The sequence below is a fragment of the Mytilus trossulus genome, chromosome 5 (assembly GCF_036588685.1).
Source record: "Mytilus trossulus isolate FHL-02 chromosome 5, PNRI_Mtr1.1.1.hap1, whole genome shotgun sequence".
Taxonomy (NCBI): Eukaryota; Metazoa; Mollusca; class Bivalvia; order Mytilida; family Mytilidae; genus Mytilus; species Mytilus trossulus.
Genome location: NC_086377.1, coordinates 15,910,604 through 15,938,128, shown reverse-complemented (window position 1 = coordinate 15,938,128; position 27,525 = coordinate 15,910,604). Strand labels below are relative to the sequence as shown.

The following is a 27,525-nucleotide window of genomic DNA, read 5'->3' as shown; positions in this document are numbered from 1 at the left end:
CGATAGCTTACTTCCTTATTCATTCTATTGTCTATTGTTTCAATAGTTTAATTATTCACTTTGAATTTATATTTCTTTAAACAGTTTTAAACAACTTAACAGATTTACTTAGGTTGTACACAAAAAAAAAGAGAAGATATTGTAGAGTTCAAAAGTATAAAGACATTAGAATTTAAGACTTTGTTGAATTAGTATGGCTGTCGCTTACAATCGACAACAGCTAAAAGTAACGGATACAACTCAAGACACAAAAGTTGGCGACAATGATACAGCACGTCTTATGTATTATTTGGATTGTGTATGTACTGTCTTGCAGCTAGAGGTCACCGACTACAGCATCAAGAGACTTAGAGACTATGAAAACTATTACATTTTGACTACAGACGAAGTAAAGGAACTACTTCGTCTATGTGTTCTTTCTTCGCCAGACAAATTGGAAGGTCAATGTTTTTTTCATTCCTAGGAAGTATGTGGTGTAGGTAGAAGTAACAGATTTTACAGAGTGGATTCGACTGAAACTGGATTTGTTGCTTCTCAAAGTGTCTTTGTGGGAGCTGTTAAGGTTTCTGTTACCAAGTTTATGGTGTATAAAACCAAATGGATGAATAGAAATTATATAAACCCTATGAACAGAATTACGAGAGTTGTGAATAATACTACAAAGAACAATGATGAATGGATTTATTCTTCAACATCCGAGTCTTTAGATTGTTGTGCTATTCAATAGACTTATAAAGGATATAGACTTGACAATTGTCTATAGATATAGGAAGATGTGGTGTGAGTGCCAATGAGACAACTCTCCATCCAAATAACAATTTAAAAATTAAACCATTATAGGTTAAAGTACGGCCTTCAACACGGAGCCTTGGCTCACACCGAACAACAAGCTATAAAGGGCCCCAAAATTACTAGTGTAAAACCATTCAAACGGGAAAACCAACGGTCTAATCTATATAAACAAAACGAGAAACACGTATATATTACATAAACAAACGACAACTACTGTACATCAGATTCCTGACTTAGGACAGGTGCAAACATTTGCAGCGGGATTAAACGTTTTAATGGGCCCAAACCTTCTCCCTTTTTCTGAAACAATAGCATAACATCACAACATATAAAAACATACGATAAAATATCAATTAGCAGACTTAACTCAATCAAAAAACGTATGATTACACAAAGAACGAATAAATTTGATCTGCGATATCTGAATACAAATGCACAGTTAATTAAATATTACAGACAAACAGTCATGACCAAAAGGCTATCAAACAAATTCAAACACACTGAGAAATATTTAACCAATCAATATTCACTTTAGAAAAAAAACGGTTTTTTATAATCTTGAAGTTTATACAAATGTTGTAAGAATAAGTGAAAAATTGAAGATATTACAAATAATCAAAGCTGGTATACAGCCAAGATCCATATAAATAAAAAAATGACAAAAAAGCATTATAAACAGTATCAACAGGTCGAATTAACAAGAAAATACGATTTGAGAGTACTCGCAGTTACTGACAGCTAGTTAAAAGCCAAAACCAATTAATAGTAAAAAATCATGCATCAGAGACTATGTCTGTTTTATAACCATCAAGTTTTATCATGTATCTAAATCAAATGATTTCTTTCTCTCAAACTGTGTGGCAATGGTATTCGCTTGAAATGAATAGAAGTTGGTTGTGATATAATTCATAAATTCGGGGAGTAACTTAGCAAGCTCGAATAGCCAGACTTGTCGGTGTATTATATCGTGCCTAGAGGCAAAATGTGCTAAATGGATAATATTGAAAACGAATAAGTCGAATTGTATATACCGATTTAGACCTACAACCGGGTCTGTACTTACATGATCAATACGATGGGCGCCACACATGAAGCATGAATTCACATACCTTTCCGGGGCACCTACGATCACCTAATTGCTCAGTCTTTCGCTTTCTATATTGGTTTGTGTACTGGTGTTTGACTATTTGTCTTTTTTTTAAATCTAAATCTTGGTCAGTTAATTTTTCAGTTACTAGTAGGAATATCGCTTTGGTACCATTCCCCTTCGAAAATGAACTGACACTGCCAGGACAGAAAAAATACCAACGTTCAAATAAAATGAAATGTTTTGGTGCAATTATATCTCTTATTTTGAGAAAGAGAAACCTTTTAACGCAATAATTAGAAATTCGTTTTGAATAAAATAAGAATAATATGTAGATTATTATAAAAACATGTCCAACATGTAGCGTTAATCTTCGCTCCCGACAAATAAAAGCTACAACCATTTCGTTTGACAACGGTCCAATATGTTCACCTGATTTCAATGTTATCTATATTTAAAAGACATATGTTGTATAGATAAATATGATAAATAAATAATTTATAGGCGTTCAATTAATTCGATTGTATAGGGTTCCGAGAAATACCACAGTATTACAACTAAATCGTCTAAATATATCGACAAGGAAGCTATTTTATTTAAACAGATCTTTAATAAATTATCTTTCGCTAACCTATTTATAACTTGCTGACAAATATTTTGTAGGACGATCAAGATTGTTATTTCAGTTCAAGATAAGAATCATTAGCATCTTACTGATGAAGAACATCCGAAATATATATTACATGTTCATGATTTTACTATTTTGTTTAGTGATGCTGTGCCATTTTAGGCTTAATTTTGTAGTGTATCATGGTATCATATATTATCTTTGGTTATTATTCAAACATTTTTCTATAGGTAATTTGAATGTATATTTATATGTGTTATATCAGTATACTGTATCCGAAAACAATAACCCTTTGCACTACTATATTACACGATAGCTCTGACTATCATTTAATGTGCAGTACTTTAGAAATTACTATTATATATGTCGAATATTTAACTGAGGTGTTTGTAAATTATCGGAGTCAATAGTAGGAATGTTTTGCTTTCATTGTCACAACGGAAGGACGTTTTGATATACCTTTAGATGGACATATGTATATGTAATATGACTAAAAGCCGACATAGATTGTAGGTTACTACTTGTTATAAATTAAAGTCAATCAATTTTCCAAAGAACGAAAATCAGAAACATCTATTTGTTTTCATTTTCACTAAAATTTCTGAAATTTTATAACATTATATTGAGTAAATACTTTTCGATTCGCGTTTACTTGTCACTCCCTTTGATAACCTCATTACCAAAGTTTTCTACTCCACACTATTACAAGATCTTTGAATATTATGTTTATCGGTTTAACTTTTGGTTTTGTTATCTACAAATTAAAGCATAACAACAAAGTATTGCTCATATGATTGAACATTTACGATCCTACGTAACATTCTATCGATACTTAAAGGAATATTTTGGCATTGCATCATTTAATCTTGGTGCATCTGACTGTTTATGTTTATACGATAAATTAGATGTGACTGAATTTTATGGTCTTAATTTTTTTGTAAGTTTTTATAAGCATTTAAACCAACTTTAAGTAACGGCGAGGTCTTCAGATATGTACTTGATTTTGTTGTATTGCTATGAGTTACAATTTATGACTAATATTTACAAAGACCCATCGAAACAACATTTGATACAAAAATTTAACAGGTGTTGCGTGGCCAAAGTGGGGACAAGTTCCATTAGGAACCTAAATAATCCAGACTAATGAAGACACTACATTTTATTAATGATGTTAACCATTCAAGTATAATATCACAACTGACCTGCACTATTCATGGTAACCACGTGCAAGAATACAACTATGGGAAAACCCTGACATTTTCATATTGCACGTGGTTAAAATAAACAAGATACCGGATACATAAATATTTGCGGTCAAGCCGCTGACAAGCTTTAATTATAGTTCCTAATTTATGAATTAGTAAAAGTATTCTTTATCTCTTATCTATCAACATGTGATAATTATTTTACATGAAATAGATGATCGTAACACAATACTAATAGATATCTGGATGATATTTTGGCTTTCAATAATAACGACTTCAATATGTATACTACAGAAATTCATCATGTTGAACTTACTTTAAATAAACCTAATACTAACAATGACCACTGCACTTTCCTTGATCTTGATATCTATATCATTAACGAAAAACTTGATATAAAACTTTATGATAATCCATTTCTGAGTAGCAACATTCCAGCAGCACCTGCATACGGGGTAAATATCTCCCAACTGAAACAATATTCCCGTGCTTGCATTTCCTATTATTATTTTCTTGGTTTAGGGTTGCTGCTCACAAGGAAGCTATTAAACCAAGAGTTCCAAATGGTGAAGTTGAAATCATCCCTTCGAAATTTTTACGAACGCCATCACGAGTTGGTTGGCCGTTATGGTATAACCTTTTCACAAATGATATCGGATATGTTCCTTACGTCGTAACTACAATCCCCTTCCCTTTCATGAATGTTACCTACCGAATTTGACTATTTACCGGATTTGTTATCACATAAGCAACACGACGGGTGCCACATGTGGAGCAAGATCTGCTTACCCTTCCGGAGCACCTGAGATCACCCCTAGTTTTTTGGTTGGGTTCGTGTTGTTTATTCTTTAGTTTTCTATGTTGAGTCATGGGTGCTGTTGTTTGTTTGTCTTTTTCATATTTAGCCATGGCATTGTCAGTTTATTTTAGATTCATGAGTTTGACTGTCCCTTTGGTATCTTTCGTCCCTCTTATATGATAAAAGAGATGATTTTTCATTTCCTATCGTTAATAATTCATTTTTAGATGGTGACGTTCCCTTGTCACCATCTCATGGTGTTGATATAAACTAGTCCACAAATAAAACGATACGCGACTTTTTTCCAATTTCAAGATGAAGTTTTCCGTTTAAAAGACCACTATGGAAGGTAGTAATACTTAATGACCATGGACATGATGGAAGTATAAATCCGTTTAGAAAAAAAAATTCATGACTCATTTGGCTAAATTTGATATTTTTGACAAAATTGACATAAAACGACGATTTTAAAAACAAAGAAGTTCCAACTAATGATACCAACCTCTCATTTAAAGGTTTAGACCCTGTTTGCCATCAATTCTTTTTTTTATTAAATCGTACAATTCTTCGTTTATTTGTAAAGCAAAGTCCGGCTCCACAAGAAATCGTAAAATGAAAACATTATCCATTAAATTACCATAGACAGTATATGTAAACTAAAATTGATAAAAACGATAACAATCGTTAAACTTATGCCAAAGGTTCCAAATTAACAGTGTGTTGTTTTTATATCTTAAGCATTAATTTTAGACGAAAACCTTTTTTTTTAAACTTTTTTGCATTTATTGAGATTTCAAAAATTTTAGCATTTCATTCAAAATGTACTTCGGTCGACTCTTTTACACCCCAATTAGGTTACAAAAAGAAACATTCAATTCTTAAATGCAGTGAAAATGGAAGTCACAATAAACTCAAAAACACGTTTATAATGGAGCAAGATTAAAAAAAAACATACAAAAAAGACACATGTACATGTATTGTCCAGCCGATAATATCAATATAAACTACTATCTATATAAAAATACCGAAATTCCAGGAAGATTCGAAACAGAAACAGAAAGTCATTTATCAAATAAAAAAAATCACAACTCCAACAAATCAAGCAAATTTTACAAATCGCATTATAGTTGAATAAAAATTAAAAAAAAATCGCAGTGTTGCAATAAGGACAAGAAATGTCAATCATCAATATGATGTATATATTAAATCTAAAAAAAACGATAGCACACAAACTCCAATGATTTGTCCTTTCTGTATCAAAGGTCTGGGTTTTGTTTTCTTCTTTTAATTGGAGTATCTTATTAGATGCATTTAAAAACATTTGTTAGTACAAGTTTTGGGTAAAAAATGTCTTTTTTAATTTGGCAAATATTTAAGTTTATATGTCATTGTATATTCCAAATAACATGCAAATGTGCTGTCTCTTTAAAAACTTTAAATCTTCAATACTATGGAAGATTTTCTAAATGTTTGAACTTGTGCAATTGTTTCATGTGTTTTACAGGTATGGTTTTATCCAAAGAAAAGTGATGCTCGACCATCTCTAACTTTCGATCTACTCGTAATTTTTCTATTGCTTTTCCAGGATTCTCCTATCAGCTTAATTGCTTTCTCCTGAAAGAAAAAAGCAGTTTCGATAAACGGTTAAAATATAATACTTCACGTCATAACGTCATATGGTCTCTGAATGATGGAAAGTTGACTCATTGGTAATCATACTCAATATCTTATTTTCATACAGAGAAAGTATCTTTCAAATACTAGACATTCTGTCAAAACAGTGAATGGTAGTCAAAATTACGTGTTATGATGGTCATGTTTAGAATAATTTCAATGTACCATAATCAAACGGGATTTACTTGACATATGTCTGTCAAACTATTTAATTTATTTTTTAGTTTAAAAATCGAAAAAGTGACGGTCATCGTTAAAAAACAGGTGTCCATCAACCATAATTCTTTTAGTAAAAAACACAAACAGTTGTTTCCTTTGAAAGACATATTTCCCTTTGAAACACTATAAAAGAGTTTACTTGACGGCTTCATTGAAGAATTATTGTTCCAATGGTTTAGTTATCTCTATATTTAATTTGTAGTTGGTGTTTCCAAATCGGTTTTATGTAATATTAGTATCATATTTACCTGGTATTCTTTTTCTAGTTGCTGTACCTTTCTTCTTCTCCAGAAATACTGAAAAATAATGTAGAAATGATAAGTGTACATGGAAATGGGACATTATATTTTTAATCAGTAAAAGGCAAGCACAGCTGATATATTTAAAGACAATATTGTTTATTCTACCGGTATTTAAAACAGGTTTATTTTATGAATGATGTCGTTCTTAGAACCACAAAGGTTGATTTACGAATACACTTTTATGTAAAACAAGTAAGGAGATGAGGCATGATGGCCAATGCCACAACTAACAACCAAAGCTCAAACAAAGTGAATTTATACAATTATATTAGTCTTAAATAAACCGAAATACCACATCACTCGACAATATATACACTTATGCGGTTTCCTCGGTTTTAGTTTGTTACCCCGATTTTGTTTTTTGTCCATGGATTTATGAGTTTTCAACAGCGGTATACTACTGTTGCTTTTATTGAGGACATATGAAAATAAGAAAAAAGTGGTAAGATTGATACAGACCATTTGCTATAAGTAACCACACAATTCAAGCAAGAACACTAACGGCTTAGTTATGCACGAAGCACAATCCATTAAATAAACGAACAAAATCTGATATAATACATACAACAACCACTGAATTACTGGCAAACTTATTTTATCTTGAGTACAATGTAGTTAACATTTATAACCAGGTTTAACCCACCTTTTGCAGATGTTCTGTGCCAAATCAGGAATATGTCAGTTGTTATCTACAGTATGTTTCTATATATGATAGTGTTTGTTTTTGCTGTATACATGTTGTAGTTCAGTGTTTCTGTTATTTTGTTGTTTTATTCTTATAGTTCATGTGTTTCCTCGGTTTTAGTTTGTTACCCGGATTTACATTTGTGTAATCGAATTATGACTATTGAGCAGCGGTATACTAGTTTAACAGTTGCCTTTATTTATACTTACACTCCCGACGACAATCATAAAGTATATCAATTGGAAGACGCTGTATATAATTATAAAGATAATAAATGCCCAGAAGTCCATTGAATCTTGGTTCGAGTTGTCTTTAAACCGGGTTATAACTGCGTGCCAAATACTGATGCAAAAGTTGAATATCATACAAAACAATATGTATATATCCTAAAAAACAATATAATACAAAACAATATGTATATATCCTAGAAAACAATATATTACAAAACAATATGTATATATCCTAGAAAACAATATAATACAAAACAATATGTATATATCCTAGAAAACAATATAATACAAAACAATATGTATATATCCTAAAAAACAATATAATACAAAACAATATGTATATATCCTAGAAAACAATATAATACAAAACAATATGTATATATCCTAGAAAACAATATAATACAAAACAATATGTATATATCCTAGAAAACAATATGTATATATCCTAGAAAACAATATAATACAAAACAATATGTATATATCCTAGAAAACAATATGTATATATCCTAGAAAACAATATAATACAAAACAATATGTATATATCCTAGAAAACAATATAATACAAAACAATATGTATATATCCTAAAAAACAATATAATACAAAACAATATGTATATATCCTAGAAAACAATATAATACAAAACAATATGTATATATCCTAGAAAACAATATAATACAAAACAATATGTATATATCCTAGAAAACAATATGTATATATCCTAGAAAACAATATAATACAAAACAATATGTATATATCCTAGAAAACAATATGTATATATCCTAGAAAACAATATAATACAAAACAATATGTATATATCCTAGAAAACAATATGTATATATCCTAGAAAACAATATAATACAGAATAGTATATATATATCTTACACACAACAATAGTATATGCAAATACTAAAATGATACATGGTTAACCCCGCCACATTATTTATGTATGTGCCTGTCCCAAGTCAGTAGCCTGTAATTCAGTGGTTGTCGTTTGTTTAAGTGTTACATATTTGTTTTCGTTTTTTTTTTACATAAATAAGACCGTTAGTTTTCTCGTTTGAAGTGTTTTACATTGTCGTATCGGGGCCTTTTATAGCTGACTATACGGTATGGGGTTTGCTCAATGTTGAAGGCCGTACGGTGATCTATAGTTGTTAATGTTTGTGTCATTTTGGTACTTTGTGGATAGTTGTCTCATTGGCAATCATACCACATCTTCTTTTTATACGTTAGTAAGTCAATGACATATACTTTGAATTAGTTTTCCTGACTTCGAACTTATCTTTATTCAAAGACTAGAAAAGTTTCCGCATCTCCGTTGTGCAACTAGAGTTTTTAATAGTTTCATACTTCTGATAGCGATCTTATAATTTGAGAGGCATACTATTGAAATTCTATTGAAACAACAATATTTAGAAATTAATTTAATAAATTCAAAGACGGGTACATATTATATGAAAAATACTTACCAATTTAGTAAGATACGATATCTTAGGTAAACTCTGATTGGTGACAAATCTGAAGGTAACGCCCGTCAATGTTAATGTAAACCCTAGCTGTAATCTGTTCTGTGGTTTAGTGTTGTCGACAGCAAATGTTGTGAAGGATAACAAGCTGATGATGGTCTGTAAAAAAAAGAAAAACTTTGATAAAGAGTTTAAGTTGTTCCTCCATCATTTCATCTGATATTCTCTCCAGTTTGTGTTGTTCAATTAACGGAGTGTCTATTCGTCCGGCTAGCTAACAGATTACAGATTGTAGCCGGACGAATAGTTAAAAATCTCTATTCGTCCGGCCATCCGTCTGCGAATGCGCAAATCTTCAATATATAGGAGTGCTTCCAGAACAATAGCGTGTACATGTTAACTGTGAGGAATGAGCCTGAAATCGAAGTGAAATTGATGATTTACCCCCATTTACCTTATGGAGTCAAAACGCATTCGGGAAAAAATACTATATCAAACTTGCTTGAATGAAAAATACTATATCAAACTTGCTTGGATGCATTATTTTCAAGTTCTACTACAACGGAGATATATGAACATACTGATATGCCTCGACTGTGAATAAGACACCAGTGTTGGGGTACACGCCCCCTTTTTTTCTGTTGTATTTAATACACATCTTTTTCTAAAACAATCTTATCGAAAACAAAATCCTACTTTTGGGGACAGGTTACACGTGCCTGCCCTATTTCTCTAATTTCCTATGAATTAAAAATCGCCGAACAATTTAAATGAAGAATCGTGCATAATCATATGGGGACCTTCCTTTAACCAAACTTCACAGAAACAATAAATTCAGGATCTTTTGGAATCATAGATGAAGCCAATAATGATTGGCCCGACTATTTACCTTACATGAAATTCATAGGCAGAACTACAAAAGAGAGAATCATCCAATCCCCCCTCCTACCCAAATTCCTTTAGAATATTAAGATAAAAAAAATCTGAATCAAATGTATAGTTTTTTTTTATTATTAGAATGAGTTCTTTTTCATAAAACGATGTTAAACAAATTTGTTTGAAACAACTCGTGCTTTATTTAAAACCTCCAAAACACAAAGCTCTATCTTTATCATTATGTTTTTGTCGGACAAATAGCGAAAAACCGTAAAAATACTATTTGTCCGGCTTGCCGGATGAATAGATATTTTTTACTATTTGTCCGGCTAGCCGGACGAATAGCCACTGCCTTCAATTAACAGAAACTAAATCGAAGGTCTGTGGTTCTCTTTTGCGATTCCAACCTTCTTCATCAATGACACCTGGCCTCCTGAATACAGTCAAGAGAGACAAAAGAGTCTCTAAATACCAATAATCATTCAATTGATATGCATTATGTTAATCTCATCCTGACAGTTTTAACTGAATTTTGTATATGAAAACTTTTAAAAATAAAGTCAAAAGGTAGAAAGCAAGAGCACAAAAAAAATAGTAGTGTAACAGCTGCACTTTATTAGTTCTTGAGCAAGAAAGTTCCCCCATCACCCCTTTGTGTTTTTTAAAACATGTTTAAAAAAAGGTTGTAGTATATTTTGCAATCGAACCAAACATCACGAAAATGTAACATTTTTGGGGGCAGATACGTGCACGGTACAATGAGATCGAGGACATAAAGAGACATAAAATGTTTCCTTGTCCCTAATTAATTTACTTACCATTATGATTAGTATATTCCACACAAAGAATCCAAATTGTCTGACAGCTAAAGTTTTCACTGTCAATAACGGAAATGATATATTTTTAGTTTCTGAGAATTCTTTTGTCATCTGTTTAGCTTCAGTTACTACATAGTCTTTTAGTTCCCATTCTTGGACATCAACAAAACATGAAACATTCATTGAGCTAAGTTCTTGTTCGTCCTCTAAAATCTCAAGTTCTTGGATAGGGTGCTCTGATGTCAGTACTACACTTATATCCTGAAAAAATCAACAATGCGGTTATGCATTACAAGAGACGCGAAAGATACGCATAAATCGAAAATAAACTGAGAACGCCATGGCTAAAAAAAACCCAAAAGACAAACAGATAAACAGACAAATTATAGTACGCAAAACACAAAACATATACAGACTGGTACATAATAATAAAGGTCACATTTGTTATCCATGTTCAAACATCTCAACAAAGATATAAAACGACTTATATATATGTTATATATAACGTAATAAAAAAACTAAAAGTTTTGGAGATATATATTAGTAATGTATTACAGAACTAGTTGGATTAAGGCAGTCTAAACCTCTTTTCGTTATTTTAAAAGTGCAAGTATTATCATCCTTTTCAAAACCATATACTGTGTTTAGGGGACGGGGACGCGGGGTAATTTATTTCTTATATTTTAGTTGATATACTATTTATAGTTCAGAGGAATAGAACGCGTTAGTTGTCCGTAAGGAGCAACCTATATTTAATTAAAAAGTCTACATTGTGTCTTTTTCATATGCACTAAACTAATATCAACTGTCTATATTAAATTCAAAGGTTAAAAGCTAGGTCTATTAATTTAAAATTATTTGTATCTCTAGACAAACAACATAAGATTGGCCCTTTATTAATTTAAAATCTCATCTACAGTATATGAAATACACAGACAATGTTGTTACAGGGGTGTATTAGAGCTACAATTGGACGAAATCAATATATCTGATATTGAGATAAAACAATGATATATGTATATGATAGTGATCTCTTGAACAAAAGACTTGACAAGACAAAAGAAGATTATAGCAAAGACTGTGTAATTAAGTCCGCTAATAATATCATACAATGAGATCAATATTTGTTGTATCTGTGTTCATCAAGGCATCTAATTATTGCAATGTATATATTTGAAACAACCTCGTTATAAGTGTATACGTACGACTATCTACAAATGTATACATACATTGTATGTACATGATATACGCACGTGGTTTAGAATTTATAGTTACATATTTTAAACTGTGTCATATTCGTAGGAGGGTAGAATTTAAAATAACATTTTTCAGATATATGCATGTTGGGCTTTCGTGTCTTCTTACCCCAAAAATGCGAAAAATTAGGGAGCAACTATTTCACTTCAGCGGAGACGAAGGTTAGGTTTTTTTTCAACGCTATCAATCAAATTGGTTTTTTTTTTAAATAAAAAAGAAAAAAGAAAAGGTAAAAAGAAAAAAAGAAAAAAAAATACCCCCCCCCCCAAACCCCTTTTGAAGTTGAATGGTTGTTGCCTTACATGAGTTCTGTACATACCTGAAAATCAAACGGAAACATTCTTAGTTCCAACATTTCTGCGAAAGTTCCTTTGATCCTTCTCTTCTCCACAATAAACGCCTCTCCTCCTTTACCAAAGTTAAGTTCCTTCCATGACGATTGTTTCGGACTACCAAGTACATTCTGGACCACTAACTTGGGGCTCCAATACTGGTCTAACTTCAGATTATCTGAAACCTACAAACAAGTATAGTTAATGCAGGTTTTTGTCACTATGAAATGATAACAAGAAGTAAGATCGATTTATTGATTGTCATTTGCTTAATGTTCAGTGGGAAGTACTACATATTCTGATCGAGAAAATAAAATACCAAATCAATAAATAACATCATTTTCAGTTTACGCATCGTATTTGCTATTAAGTTTAATTATAATTTGTATTTTCTGTATTATTTTTTTCCCGCTTTGATGGTAAGTGAAATATTTTCAATGTAAGTAAATTTGAAAAAAACAATATTGTTTTTTACACTCGACTAGCGTTTAAGTTTATGTGATTTTCTCAAGATGTCATGTTATCCGTTTCGTTGGGTTGCCGTCAGACTGACATAAGCCAACATCTCACTTGTTGTTTTGGGACAATTATGCCGCAAAGGATCTTTTAAAATTTCAATCTCAGAAACATGTTTAACCCCGCCGCATTTTTGCGCCTGTCCCAAGTCGGGAGCCTCTGGCCTTTGTTAGTCTTGTATTATTTTTAATTTTCGTTTCTTATGAATAATCTGGAGTTAAGTATGGCGTTCATTATCACTGAACTAGTATATATATCTATTAAGGGGCCAGCCGAAGGACACCTTCGGGTGCGGGAATTTCTCACTGCATTGAAGACCTACATGTATTGGTGACCTTCTGCTGTTGTCTGTTCTATGGTCGGGTTGATGTCTCTTCGACACATTACCCCTTTCCATTTGCAATTTTAATTTTCGTATTGTATGCCTTGGATGTCTTTTGCAGAATAAATAACTTTTTAACAAGATAATATTTTTTGCATATCATACATGTATATGCAAAACAGAGTGGTGTTTTTGAATTGGTCATGCTTGTATCTCTCATATTATGAGCTAGCATTGTCTTTCGATACTGTCTGTATTTCGGGTAACGGTTTTGTGTACAGTAAGTCATATGCTTGATGCTACACTATTTTGGAAAAAGAAATATTGAAGACAAATTACAAAAAAAACCACGAACAGAATGAACACAAGGAACTATGTTATCTTATAAAAAAGAGTTATGTAATAGGCGAGCTATCCTTGATTTTATATATTTTTCGTTAGGCCTACAACACCAATGTATTTGCATCAACCAACTTTCTAGTACTGATACTTTATTGTGTATGTACAACATTAGTGGTGTATCATGAAACGGTTGGTATGTGCTTTGGACTCAAGGACAGTGACACATATTACATATAAATAAATGGAAATACGTTATAAACGTTCATCTGATCAACTGTTTAATTCATGTAAAATTGTAATATTAGAAAAACTATGTAAATTTATCAAAGTTATAAATGTGAAAGTCAGTCCTACAAGTTAATTTCATTGTATTGTTCACACATGCTTGTAAAAATTGTACCTCATAGTTATATTTATGTATGTTCTCTATAACTATGTAATTGTAGTTTTATGAGAAATAAAGTATTCGTATTCGACAGTAGCCCAACAACACAAATAATCAACAGCTGCATAGTATACTGGATGATGTAAATTATGTAAGGAAAATCTCACGAGCAAAGAGAACATACATTGAATGTAAAAGATATGTTTTTTTTTTATTTATTACTGTCGTATACCTTGCTATGGTCTAAGCTTGGTTCCCGCCATCTTGCTTTGATAAAGACGTCTGCTGAGAACTGCTCTTTGACTGTTTCAATGTTACTAATCTTGAGAAAAGTTACCTTTATGAAAACGCTTTTCTGGAAAAACAATAAGCTTCATAAATATTAAACTAGATTGACAATTTCAGGGGGCAGCATACATTGTACTTGATGAAATAATTGTTCAATGTGAATTTTAATTTAGTTTAGTTTAAACAATATCTTATTCAAATTAATTGAATTGGATTGGACAACAGGCAAAGCCTATGTGAGCCCTCTCCACAATGAAGATAAGCAAAATCAAAAAATACTGATAACTGCTACGTGGAATAATAAATGCATTGACTATCTATACATGTTTGAACTAGGATGCATCCATGCATAATAATTATTCATTTTGTAAAAACCCTCATCATACTTTTATAAAAAGTTTTTAGAAGAGTTCATAAACGTATATGAACGTAGAAATGAAGGAACATTATACTAAACTGATCGAGCTTTAACGAGAGAGAAAATGAAGAATATTGAAGTTTTTCAAATATTAGATTACAAAACTAATGAGATTGCATTACTCAGCTTCTTTTTACAGAGATTATAGACAATATATCTAAATATCTAACAGTTTACCATTTATGTACAACTGCAGGATTGTTAAAAAATAAATTGTAACGTATTATTACTAAGTAAACACATTTTATATATTCCTAAAAATAAAACCAACATTAATAATTTACAACATATTTGAATTTTAAACATCATGTTAGAAGATTTAAAATTATGTACAGGACACAATACATATACATGTCGAGGGATGGACATATATTTTTTTTGTTAATAGTTGAGGATTGGGTATTTGTCTACAAAGGTACTTGAACGCTTTTACTACAATATATGTTTTTTAAAGAAAAATGAAGGAGGGACACTTAGCAGTACTCACCTGCGAACCTGACATGGTACATGTACATCAAAGCTAGATTAGAAGAGAACTTTGCTAATATCGATAGGCCTTTTTGTTGCTACAGGATTTCATGTATTGCACTATATACATGTAATAGATAAAGCGGATAAAAGATTGATAGATGACTATTTAACGTCCAGTGGCAAACTAATTGTTAATTCATAGCGAGAACGTATTAACTGTAATATGATTATAAACCTTGCTTGGTACTAGACCGACATGCTTAGCTTGCTTTTGCATATGCTTTTTCACGGGACCACAGGAAGGCATGTAACTCTATCGGTAAACATTATTCTGACTCAGAGTTGACCTGTCTTTGCTCTTACTTATCATAAGGAGAACCTTCAAATACAGTATTGCAAGTCATTGGTTTGACCCGGCTGGAGATCGAACCCAAGAACTTCCGCATTTGCCTCCTTCGAGGCAATTACGTACCCATGGGACCAACGAAACGGTATTAGTTAATAGAGGTTAAATTTGGTTAAAAAGCATCTCGTGTTTTAATTTACATGTTACATGTACTTTGGCTATCCCGTTTTTTACCTTGACCTTTGAGAATTACGGTCAGTAACTACGACATAGGCATCGAACAAGTAATACACGTAAAATTGAGAATGGAAATGGGGAATGTGTCAAAGAGACAGCAACTCGACCAAATAAAAAAACAACAGCAGAAGGTCACCAACAGGTCTTCAATGTAGCGAGAAATTCCCACACCCGGAGGCGTCCTTCAGCTGGCCCCTAAACAAATATATACTAGTTCAGTGATAATGAACGCCATACTAATTTCCAAATTGTACACAAGAAATTGTACACGTGCATATTATGTTTTACTTTTAAAATTAGATAAAGAATTTAGCATGTGAGACAACTGAATTGTGGGAATGTTTTACCTCTAATAAAAATAGTTGTAAAATACATATTTTAACTTTGCCTACCTTATTTTCCATTATAAAGTTTAATTATATCAATATCACACATGTGTAGCATAACAACTATACATATACAAAACATTAAAGGTTGTTTTTGTCTTTGTCTTGTATATAGTTTAAATTTATATTTATAAGGAATGTTATATGATAGACGCTGTAGTCAGGCTTGCATTCAAAACGAAGATCAAGGATCAATCATTTAAATAAGTTCGTGTCAATAATAAGAATGATACTATTAGAACTTTACTTACAATGATTGTCGAGGTTTCCATAGGATATATATATATTATAACAAGAAAAAGTAAAAATCTACATATTTTGTATAAGCATGTCCGATGTTCTATAAATTAAGGCTCGATTGGTCTATTTGGTATGGGATTTGCTCAGTGTTGAAGGTCGTACAATGACATGTAGCTGGTTATGTCTGTGTCATTTGGTTTACAGTGGAGAGTTGCGTCATTGGCAATTCTGGTGGAAAGTTGTCTCACTAGCAAGCATACCACATCTGCTTTTCATATAAACAAACAGCCCAAAGTGTGACTAGTTTACGTTTCAACTAAATCACACTTTGTAAGCAGTCGGGGTTACGGACTGCACACAAAAAAAATCATTCTAGTTCAAATAATATCAAATCAGTTGATGGTTGTGTAAGCTATAAATAACTTTGTTAAAACAAGTTTCTACATTTTGATTTTCTCAGTAAGAAAGTTTTTAACTTTAAAAAATAAAACTGTCTTATCATAGATCACAGTAACATACCTTTGGTTTGGGTTTTATAGATTTACTTTCCCCGTTTACTATTTCGGCCATGTTCAATTCATTCTAAATGTCAACTTTTACAGATTTAACTATGCCAAAATGGGATATCATTCAATTACACGTTGTAATTTCAGTAGAGAAAAAAATATTGTATGTATAACCAAATACTTTTAAACTTGCATTGTTTATTTAAATCATCGGTAAAAAGAAATATAATAATAGTTCTAACAATATAATTTGACAAAATTTTATACTGGTGGGATCCAATTAGGATATCATATGTTTTTGTCACATTAAAACCAAAACTACACAGCATGATTTATCTATTCATGATTACAATAGCTTTGATTGTTTTGCTGATTTTCATTTCAAAGTAAATAAGTCGATATAATGTACCTCCACCCACACCCCTTCTCCCTTTTCCATCTTCTCATCCATCAACTATGATGAGGTGTGAAGAAGATATCGCTGGTACAAAAAAAAAAAGTAAAATCACATATACGCTGAACTCCGATTAAAATTCTTAACGGAAAGTCCTTAATCAAATGACAAAACCAAAGCTCAAAACACATCAAACGAAAGATTATAACTGTCACATTCCTGACTTGTTGTATAAAACCATTTTTCGACCGATTCCGATACATTGATTACCCAGTACAATCACTCATCGAGGGACCACATAATCTGGCTGACTTGTTGTAGTAAAACTATAAATCTACATTGTAGGAAGATGTGGTATTATTGACAATGGGCCAACTCTCAACAACAGACCAAATAATTCAGAAATGATTAACTATAGGTCACCATACGGCCTTCAACCATGAACAACGCCCACACCGCATAGACAGGTAACAAGGCCCCGAAATTACAAACGTAAAACAATTCGAACGGGTAAACTAGCCCATTTTGAACCTCGAAAAAATTTAAACCGTCATAATTGATTTTTAAATGTCTTCTATATACAGTGGACAATGGAAACAATATACATGATATAGGAATATATCACAATTCTGATCAATACACAAATCGACAATAATGGTTTAAAAATAACTTAATTAAATGCACTATGTAATAAAATGGACGATACAGCGGTAAGTCCTCTATGCTTGTCTGGTATATGTACATGTAGTAGTCATTCCTAAAATGTATGAGTAGGTCATCGTATGTTTTGTTTTATTTTATTTTGCTCATTAAGCGCATGCACAGATGTAAATGTATCACCAATTCAAATATCATTGTGTATGTACCAGTACCCTATCATCAACTTACAATAACAAATGCCAAACAAATCCCCAAAAAGGGTGGTGGTGAAACGTTCTCCTTATGGTTAATACTATTTCATATTATATTTAACTAACCCAATCTTACTTACGAAAATGTTACATGTATCACAATTCTAATAAATATACAATAATGGATTAAAAAACTAAAACACTTACAGGGTAAATTGGATGAAAATGCGGTAAGTTGATTTTCCTAGTCTGGTTTGTTGTGCACGAGTTGCTTTTTTTTGCTTATGACTTAATTTCATTCAATACAAAAAAGAACATGCATATTGTATCGAAATTTGAATAATAAGGACAACCCTACACCCTTATCTAACCTTATGTCAAACGTATCCAGTGATGACCACTTTATAATTGATGATATTTAGTATCATATACTAAATCCCAAAATATCTACTTACATTTGAGGCTCGTAAGATTGTCCGATCTCGAATACTATTTTTAACAAGGATTACGGCATTAGAATTCGACATTGTTTATAATGTTATACAATACTAAAGTTGAAACTGTATTTAATTGGGAAGGATTAACAATACGAAATTATAGTGGGTTTATTTCATTGATTACCAAGTTAGTTTAAACTGTAAGGGTTTACTTTTAAATGTATGAACACATGAGTATTAAATGCTTTGTCCAAAACATGAACAGAATTTTAAAAAAGAAAAGTACGTACAACTATATACATTGTACATACCCGTAGCCAGGGGGTTCAGGGGATTCGGACCCGAACCCTTGAAAACAAATTGTGACTGTTAAAGTCGTGTTCGTGAGTTCAAATACACCAAATTTCTGGCTACATGCCTGATATATATTATGGTTAACGTAACACGTGCACTTGTTTCTGCGTTAGCAATTTTATATTTTACATGTCTTTACGAATGCAAAGTCCTCATTCAATAATGTGGGTACGTAACATTTATACAGCTGTTATATTTCTCAAATATGTTCGAGCGGGAACAAAATATCAATTTCCAACCTAAATGCCATTTCTTACCGAACCAAAGAATTCCTCATATATACACGTGATTTGGGGATTTTCAGAAGGGTAAGCACATCCTGCTCATCACGTTGTTCAAGTTGAGCTATTCGGGTTTTTTTGTTGTTGATTGGTACATTCGAACCCTTTTGATGTCCTTAATTGATTATTTACTGTGAGTTTGAAGAGCTACATGTAGCAATTACTCTCAAAATAATAATAATCATACAAATAAAAACTAAAGATGCTTTCGTTGTTTTTTATGACATCAACAGATTATTTATTTTATTCAATTCCACATTTGCATTCGTATTGAATATTTTCAAGGATATCATCTTCGCTAGCCAAGGGTTACGATCCAGAGAACGAAAGTGGATCGTAACCCTTGGCTAGCGAAGATGCAAGGATATTTGAGTCTTTCGCTCTTAGTATGTATCACGCAGTAAAGGACTGAATTTACGTGGAAAAATCATACTGTAGCATTATGCTTATATATTTTCAAACATATGCAACATATATCAAATCACACTCGTTTCATTTTGTATAACCACTGTAGGTCTTGTACATGTAATACTTTAAAAAAAAATGTGTACCGACCATCATTGCATTGGCATTAATTTTTGGAATAATCAAAACGATATGTTTTGATAACGAATAAACATGACGTTTTGTTTAATTCATATAATATTTTGTTACAGAAAAAGGTATATCTAAAGATCGTTTTCTTAAAAATAACAGATATAGAGACTGTAGCAGAAAACTATGCCGCTAATGTTTTCATCCAGGCAAGATGGAGAGAGAAAAAGTTGGATGGTAATACAAAGGTAAAGTTTAAAATCTAAAAGTGTACTCTATAACCAGATTGTTGACGAGATCGTAACACTCATAACACATTCTGCAATATATCTGAAAGACTGCGATAGCAATAACTATATGTGACAGATTTTATAAACACAAGCTTCCTTAAAATGTAACAAAACCTATAATCAATAATTAGACATTTTTAGTTACATATACATTCAAAACTATATCTATTTTTTTTAACAACTACCTGTACAAGTGTTTTCAACTGTCATTCTAAAATTATATTTGTTTTGTTTCAAACGTTCAAAATAAACTCTCGTCTATGCCTCGGACTTTTTTTTTATAAATATGACCAAATATTGTATAAACTATATTTACATGGAAGTCTCTTTGTGATCTCGGCATTATATTCCAAAATATCTTAGACTTATGGTCCTACCTTTGGTTTTTCTTTCCTGTCACCATTACCACTTGTAGTTTTATATGCTTCAATCCTTACGGTAGCGGCCATTTTTTTAAAAGTATGTTTGATACAAGTTAACAAGTGAACTTAATTGATCGAACAGAGAGACAATTGTATTTTTAGTCAATGTATTGCATTGTTTGTACCAAATATTGTTTTTACAATAATCGATGCATAAGTATTGAGTACCTTTTTGTATTTGAGTTAACTGTACATATTGTCTATGGAATTATTAAAAGCATAATTTAAAATCCATTACCTCTGACTAACATTTGGTTTGTTATATAAATGTTAAAAGGAAATCACTAGATTTCATCATACAAAGCTCTTAAGGTCACTAACAGTTAGGCCTTTTAGTTTGACTTCTCGTTTTTTTTTAGATGAGACTATTGGGTTTAACGGTTTGCATGGATTTACACGAAGTCTAGTCATTGTCTGTGGCCTTTACATGTTTAGCTTGCTGTTCGGTGTTAGTCAAGGCTCTGTGTTGAAGACCGCATTTTAACTTGTAATGGTTTACTTTTACAAATGGTGACCTAGACGGAGAGTTTTTCACATGTGGTTTATATAAAATTAGTCAGAAAAAGTAAATTTATGCAAAAACGAAGCTTTATTTCAGATGTGATGCTTACAATAAAGATGAAGAAATGAAGTTAAACGTCCAGTGGCAAATATCTTATGCATATCGTGACGGGAGCATTTTTATGTGATGTCAATATGAGTCCGGATTTGTCTAGATGTCCGTATGTTACTAGATGTAACTACATGTAGCATGTTATTGACGAGAATTGTCAGTTTTCCTGTTGAAAATCGGTGGTTATAATTAGTTACCCCTGTACTTTGCATGCCTCCGCCGCAAAAAAAAACATAAAAAACAAACCAAACTCATCACTTCATAGAGTACGGGGAGTGGCTTTATAATCGCCAGAACTCAATCAATTCATCAGACCCACATGCTATATTTTGTATCTCTCACACAACCTGTCGAAATAATAAGGAATAAAGAACAGCTATTATCATACATTTACTTTATTTATTCATATACGTGAAGATATTTTGTTAATTTCTTATTTTGATTATAAGAATGAATGAATAAGTTTTTCGTTTACATTATACCTTTGCAGGATAAAGTCAACTTTAGCGAGTACTGGAGTCCGAAGTTAGTTGTACAGAACTTAGAGAATAGTGTTTTAAACAATGTGTGGAAGGAAGTTACGGTTGATAAAAATAACGAGGCTTACATTGTGGAAAAACGGCGGATAAAAGGAACATTTAAAGAAAGACAAGAATTGCATGATTTCCCTTTTGACTTTCAAGTAAGTTTTATAAGTGTGATTCAAAACGAGAGACGAAAGATACAAGAGCCTGAGAGGGATATTGAAATTAACTGCTAGTGATCATTTCTGAATTTAAACATTATTGTCATTTTGTTTAGTTTCTTTTGTTACCAATTCTGACATCGGACTCGGACTTCTTTTAAATTGAGTTTTACTGTGCTATTGATGTGAGTTTTTTTTCTTTATTGGGTAGAGATATAGGGGAGGGTAAAGATATAAAAAAAAAACATGCTTAACCCCGCCGCAATTTTTGCGCCAGTCCAAAGTCGGGAGTCTCAGGCCTTTGTTAGTCTTGTTGATTTGTAATTTTAATTTATTTACATATTTCGGAGTTTAGTATGACGTCGGTTTTTACTGAACTAGTACACATGTTTGTTTAGGGGCAGGGTATGGCGCCAACACAGGTTTTTTTTTTTTTTTATATATATATATAATTATTTGTGTCCTGTTTAAATATATTTCTTCTAGTAATTTTGGGGCTTTTAATAGCTTGCTGTTTAATGTGACTCAATGCCATGTGTTGCAGGACGTACTTTTACCTACTAATATTTTATACAATGTGACTTAGTTGGCTCGTCGTATAATTGGCACCTATAATACAACTTTTAATTTATTGTTCATGTATCATATAATTACGATTTCTGTTTATTCTTTTAATTGAAGGAGATAAGTGTATCCGTAACCTCTGAACATCCCTTAGATGAAGTAGTTTTATTAGAAGATGAAAACGAGATTAGTTCTCTAACAGTCACGTGTTTTACTGGAGACCACGAATGGGAACTTAGAGATTTTGTTGAAGCAGAAATCAAAGAAATTTCTAAAGACATTTCAGACTTTGTTTCGGCAACGTTTCCGTTGTTAAAACTGAAGACTTTGGCTAGAAGAAAATTTGGTTATTTTATATTGAACATACTCTTAGTAATGGTAAGTTACAGAAAAGGGTTATTTAGAGATTTACCTATATACTTTACAACATAAGTACATGTAAGATAAGCAGAATAATTTTTAATTAATTACAGTTCACAGTATACTGCACGTATACTTTGATACCTTATTCAATTCAGTCTGATCTAGTCCAGTGGACAATATTTCACGCAATTTTAGAAAGATATGTAAATTAACAACGGCGTAGGATTTAGTTGAAATTCGATATCTTTCTCAAGGTTATGCACACTAAGCACAAGGTGTGTCTGTATATAATCTGTCAAAGCACCAGATCCCACTCATCATTGACATCAAAGAGTTTTGGTCGATTTCACTCTCATACATATATTTCAATAGATATATGCACACGGCTGTAGTTTGGACAACCAACAGATCAATTTAATGAATACACAAAAACATATTTCATTTGGCACACCTCGGCGTATATAAGAGTACCGAAATCTGCCTAAATTTTCTGATTTGATGATATTTTCAATATACTTATATTATCCTAGACAAAAGACAAAGGTGTTAAACAGTAATGCAAGTCACATTACTTTCTTCAACCATGAGCAAAACCCCAAAACTGTTTAATGTCATTTCACACGCACATTGATTTGCGTGCACTCGAATTAATTGCAGTCAGACATTAACATATAGAAATCCCGTTTTCTATTTCAGACCTTTATTAGTTGTCTCCCTTTGACGATATTTGCGGTAAGTCGTGATCTGATAGAGAACAGGATCTTCCTGGGATTTTTACTAATTCTGATTGGTGTAACGTTTAGATTCATCACCAATAAAGTTCTTCCAAAGATTTCATATCTAACAACACTTGTAAGTATGATATTGTTATTTCGTTTAGTTTCAAAGCAAGTTTTATGTTAGAGAAATAATTAAAAAAAAAAAAAATAAAAAAAAATATAATATCCTTTCAAGACGTCATAATTATTTGGACTTGTTTTATGTCATCAGGTTTTTCTATTTCGCATTTTGTATCTGTTCGTGACCTGGTATTTTTATTCTTACTCTGAAACGCGTATACAGGAATCTCTGTCTTTTAGTTTATGTGTATCTTATATCATATTTTTTAAAGTTAATTGTCGAACGGAATACGATTTAAATTAAACATTTTCAACAGATAATAATAGTGTCAATATATCTCTGGCAAATATACTTCAGGATTTTTTTTTTTGAATTTGGAAGTGACCTGCTTTCAAGTTCTCAAGACATGTAAGATTTTAAATGAACATTTTTTTTACAAATGCAACAGAAGAAGTACATGTCCTCTGAACTAATGTGATTTTGTATAATTTCCACAGAATTAATCATTTTGAGAAAATATTCATTGGTGATACATGCATAAAACCTCATTTAATAGAAGTTAATAATGTCAGATTATCTCAACTGCTCTGATACATTTCAAAACACCGCAAAAAAGCACAAGACATGTACGAACGTGTGAGAAAATAAGTTCACATATGAAAGCACAAATGAAAATATCATGACGGATAAATGTCTGGACAGGTGCTGAGTGTATCCTCTTTTATTTATAGCACCTGTCTTTTAAGCGAAATCAATCCAAATGCATACGCAACCTATGTAACAAATGATACATGTAATTGTCATATCCTACTCACTAAATGTCTAAATACATGTATATATATATTTAAGCCTAATACATGTATACAATATATATATATATATTAGACGAGTTGTATATATATATATATATATATACATGTACATGTACAGGTAGTACAGTAGGACTTTCAAACGATAAGTGTACTAAAACTGGACAAAAAGGAGTAGTGATCAGTTTGGCTATTCAGTCAGGTCAAGTATTTTATTTGCATTCTGATGTAGTTATATTAGTTTGTAGACTGGTTTGTACTTAGCTTTCCACTTCAAATATGTAGTCCGTCACTTATTGTGACATCCATTTTAATGAATCGAAAAAATTTAGAACTTTTATGTTACATCAAAAGTAGGGTAAATAAAAAAAAATAAGCCAGTGATTTTTTTTTTCTTTCTTTGTAGGATAAATACATATTGACTTGTATGATATTCATGTTCCTTTGTACCATTTGGCATAGTATATTGTCCAGAATAGATGACATTGACATACAACACACAGCTGACCTCTGGGCGTTTGTTTCTCTTGTTATATTATATGCACTTTATCATCTAATATTTATTTCCGTTGTACTAATAAAGGTATGTACACTAACCATCTAAAATAAAGATTATTTGACGAGATTTTAATTTCCCGCTTAAAAATGTGAATATTAAATTTATTCAATTTCTATCGATCTTATGCATGTTATAGTGTATACACATGCATGTTGAGTAAATGATATTCTCTAATTCTATGGAAAACTATCCCTTTTCGAACCCATTGTATACAAAAAATTAATCAACGTGTGGTTGCTGGTGATCTCAAAGGATCATTGGATGATTTTAAGGGTCATGACCTTTTTAGCTGACTGGATGAATCAAAATATGATAACAGGTGTTAATGAAATTGACAACTTCGTGTAATGTGAAAGGCACTCGAAGGGGGGTTTTCGGTTTACAAAAAAAGAAAATGTCTTTTAATCATTAGAGATACAGATTTTTACATAGTTACTCGTGGATTATCGGATTTATCCAATCTCGATAGTTAAATTATAAATACTAAAGTCCTCGCCGAGGCGGCTCGGACTTTAAAATTGATAATTTAACTATCTCGATTGGATAAATCCGATAATCCACTGGTATCAATGTAAGAAGCTATATTTATGGTGATATTTGGAGGGAAACCATAATTCAGGACAAAGAAAAACATCTTAAACAAAACAAAACAAGCAAAGCAAAAAAACACACAAAAAAAATAACAAAAAAATAACAACACACAACAAACTGGCAAACAAACAAGATATTTGTAAAATTTTAAATAATATGTCACACACTTTTCAATTGCATCAACATTATATAATGTTTTCTCTAACTCTATGGAAATTTATCCCTTTCCGAACCCATTGCATAAAACAATTTAATCAACGTGTGGTTGCTGGTGATCTCAAAAGATCATTGGATGATTTTAAGGGTCATGACCTTTTTAGCCAACTGAATGAATCAAAGGTGTTAATGAAATTGACAACTTCGTGCAATGTGAAAGGCACTCGAAGGGGATTTTCGGTTAGCAAAAAAAGAAAATGTCTTTTTAATCATTAGAGAAACAGATTCTTACATAGTTACTCGTGGATTATCGGATTTATCCAATCTCGATAGTTAAATTATAAATTTTAAAGTCCTCGCCGAGGCGGCTCGGACTTTAAAATTGATAATTTAACTATCTCGATTGGATAAATCCGATGATCCACTGGTATCAATGTGAGAATCTATATTTATCAAATACCGAGAATAATAATGCGGTTTACAACCTCTTTTTATTTATTGTCAAATTATATTTCAGTGGTTTTAATTTCTTTTAAGCAAAAAAGGACGAGAAAAGCATTATAAATCAAACTTGCATTTTATGATCAAAACAAAGTATAAATTTATTCATATTTTGAATCTTTCTCTTTTAGTACTTAATACGAAGAAGTTTTATCATGTCAAAAGAACAATCATATCAGGTATGCATTAAAAAATGGCGAATATTACATGTCACATTGGTATCGTTTATTAACTAATATGTTTCATAAGAATAAGAGCCCTAAACATAGTATCTTAATATGGAATGTCTTAGTGTCTTCGTCACCTTCCAGTTTGTTCACAGGGACACTTAGTCTATCAGACTCAATTTCTTACTTTTCAAGACCTCAAATTAAATTTCAGAATTATCCAGTTTACACCTACAGGATAGAAGTGAATGTCAGATATTTAAACTTCATATTAAGTCAATTAAATCACAAATATGTAAATGGAAATGTGAGAAACATGTTAATGAGACAACAATCCAACGACAAAAAAAGTACAAAATACTGTAACATAGTGTGGTGACCACAAAACACGGTCTTTACAAGCCTATACAATTTGACACGCTTTCAATCGTCAAGATGTTAAAAAAGATTCTAATGAAATTGACGGAAACAGTCAATTGTACATGTATGTAGTTATTTGTGTATTTTATTTATTTTTTAATTGCAGGAAAAGGCAGTAAGATTAATGGGTGATGCGTGGTTGATATCCCACAAACACTGACAAGAAGTAATAAGTTCACATTAACATTCAGAAGAGTAAAGAGTAAATACACAGATGTTGTTCTATCAATAAAACATTTTAAAAAAAAAGATATGCGTGCATTAATTTTTTTCTGAAGACCTGTTTTTTTCAAATAAATAAATAAAATGTAAGGCTCCTTTAAACACAAAAATACATATTCAATCTCCGTTAATTCATCCTTGTCCAAACCACGTACTCGTATATGTTAGATCTATCAAAATGATTTTTGACTGAAATTATCAACCGACTCCTAATTGGACCTCTTGTCATTCAATGATACTTTTGTTTTATCATTTGCGCTTTTGACATGGTTCTAGATACCTGTAGTTATAATAAGAAGGGAGACACTGTAACATGCAAATCGAGACCAGGAAACTGGCTCCTAGTATGAGTCATATTCGGTCTTGAATAACAATCGTAATACGGTCATTACCGACATGACTCATAATAATATAACAATGTCCGTCTGTCCGTTCGTTTGTTCACGTTTGACCAAAAAACATAGACAATACTCCAATCTAACATCATAAAAAGTGATTCCTTTCTGTTGGAATGTTTTTCGTGTCGTTCTGGAGTTATAGGACAGCTCTTAAATCTTATTATGTTACAGTCATTATCCAACTACTACGCATATGCTTTACGCGTTATTCGCAAGGGAAGCCTCCGTTTGCACATAATGATTAAT

The 27,525-nt window shown here is 31.6% G+C and overlaps 2 protein-coding genes across 8 annotated transcripts; one reads left to right on the top strand and one right to left on the bottom strand.

Moving 5' to 3' along the window:
* Window positions 1–3,651: 3,651 nt before the first annotated feature.
* On the bottom strand, window positions 3,652–20,483 carry LOC134718585 (gamma-aminobutyric acid receptor subunit beta-1-like). 6 transcript variants are annotated; one of them, XM_063581205.1, is made up of 9 exons: window positions 18,529–18,554; window positions 15,130–15,162; window positions 14,169–14,291; window positions 12,359–12,556; window positions 10,783–11,043; window positions 9,092–9,247; window positions 7,601–7,777; window positions 6,653–6,700; window positions 3,652–6,125 (listed from the first exon to the last, which is right to left on the bottom strand). In XM_063581205.1, exons 2-9 carry the CDS (start codon window positions 15,142–15,144, stop codon window positions 6,024–6,026), a joined length of 1,080 nt encoding a protein of 359 aa, XP_063437275.1. In that variant the 5' UTR covers window positions 15,145–15,162; window positions 18,529–18,554; the 3' UTR covers window positions 3,652–6,023. The 6 variants fall into 6 exon arrangements, with proteins under 6 accessions (XP_063437275.1, XP_063437273.1, XP_063437272.1 ...); XM_063581203.1 differs by lacking the exons at window positions 15,130–15,162; window positions 18,529–18,554 and adding an exon at window positions 20,347–20,483; XM_063581202.1 differs by lacking the exon at window positions 15,130–15,162 and having other exon boundaries at window positions 18,529–18,631.
* LOC134718586 (gamma-aminobutyric acid receptor subunit beta-4-like) lies at window positions 17,821–26,871 on the top strand. Of its 2 annotated transcripts, XM_063581209.1 has the most exons (9): window positions 17,841–17,932; window positions 18,283–18,303; window positions 19,802–19,927; window positions 21,495–21,686; window positions 22,371–22,631; window positions 23,313–23,468; window positions 24,672–24,848; window positions 26,204–26,251; window positions 26,766–26,871. In XM_063581209.1, exons 1-9 carry the CDS (start codon window positions 17,918–17,920, stop codon window positions 26,817–26,819), a joined length of 1,050 nt encoding a protein of 349 aa, XP_063437279.1. In that variant the 5' UTR covers window positions 17,841–17,917; the 3' UTR covers window positions 26,820–26,871. The 2 variants fall into 2 exon arrangements, with proteins under 2 accessions (XP_063437280.1, XP_063437279.1); XM_063581210.1 differs by lacking the exon at window positions 18,283–18,303 and having other exon boundaries at window positions 17,821–17,932.
* Window positions 26,872–27,525: the final 654 nt, after the last annotated feature.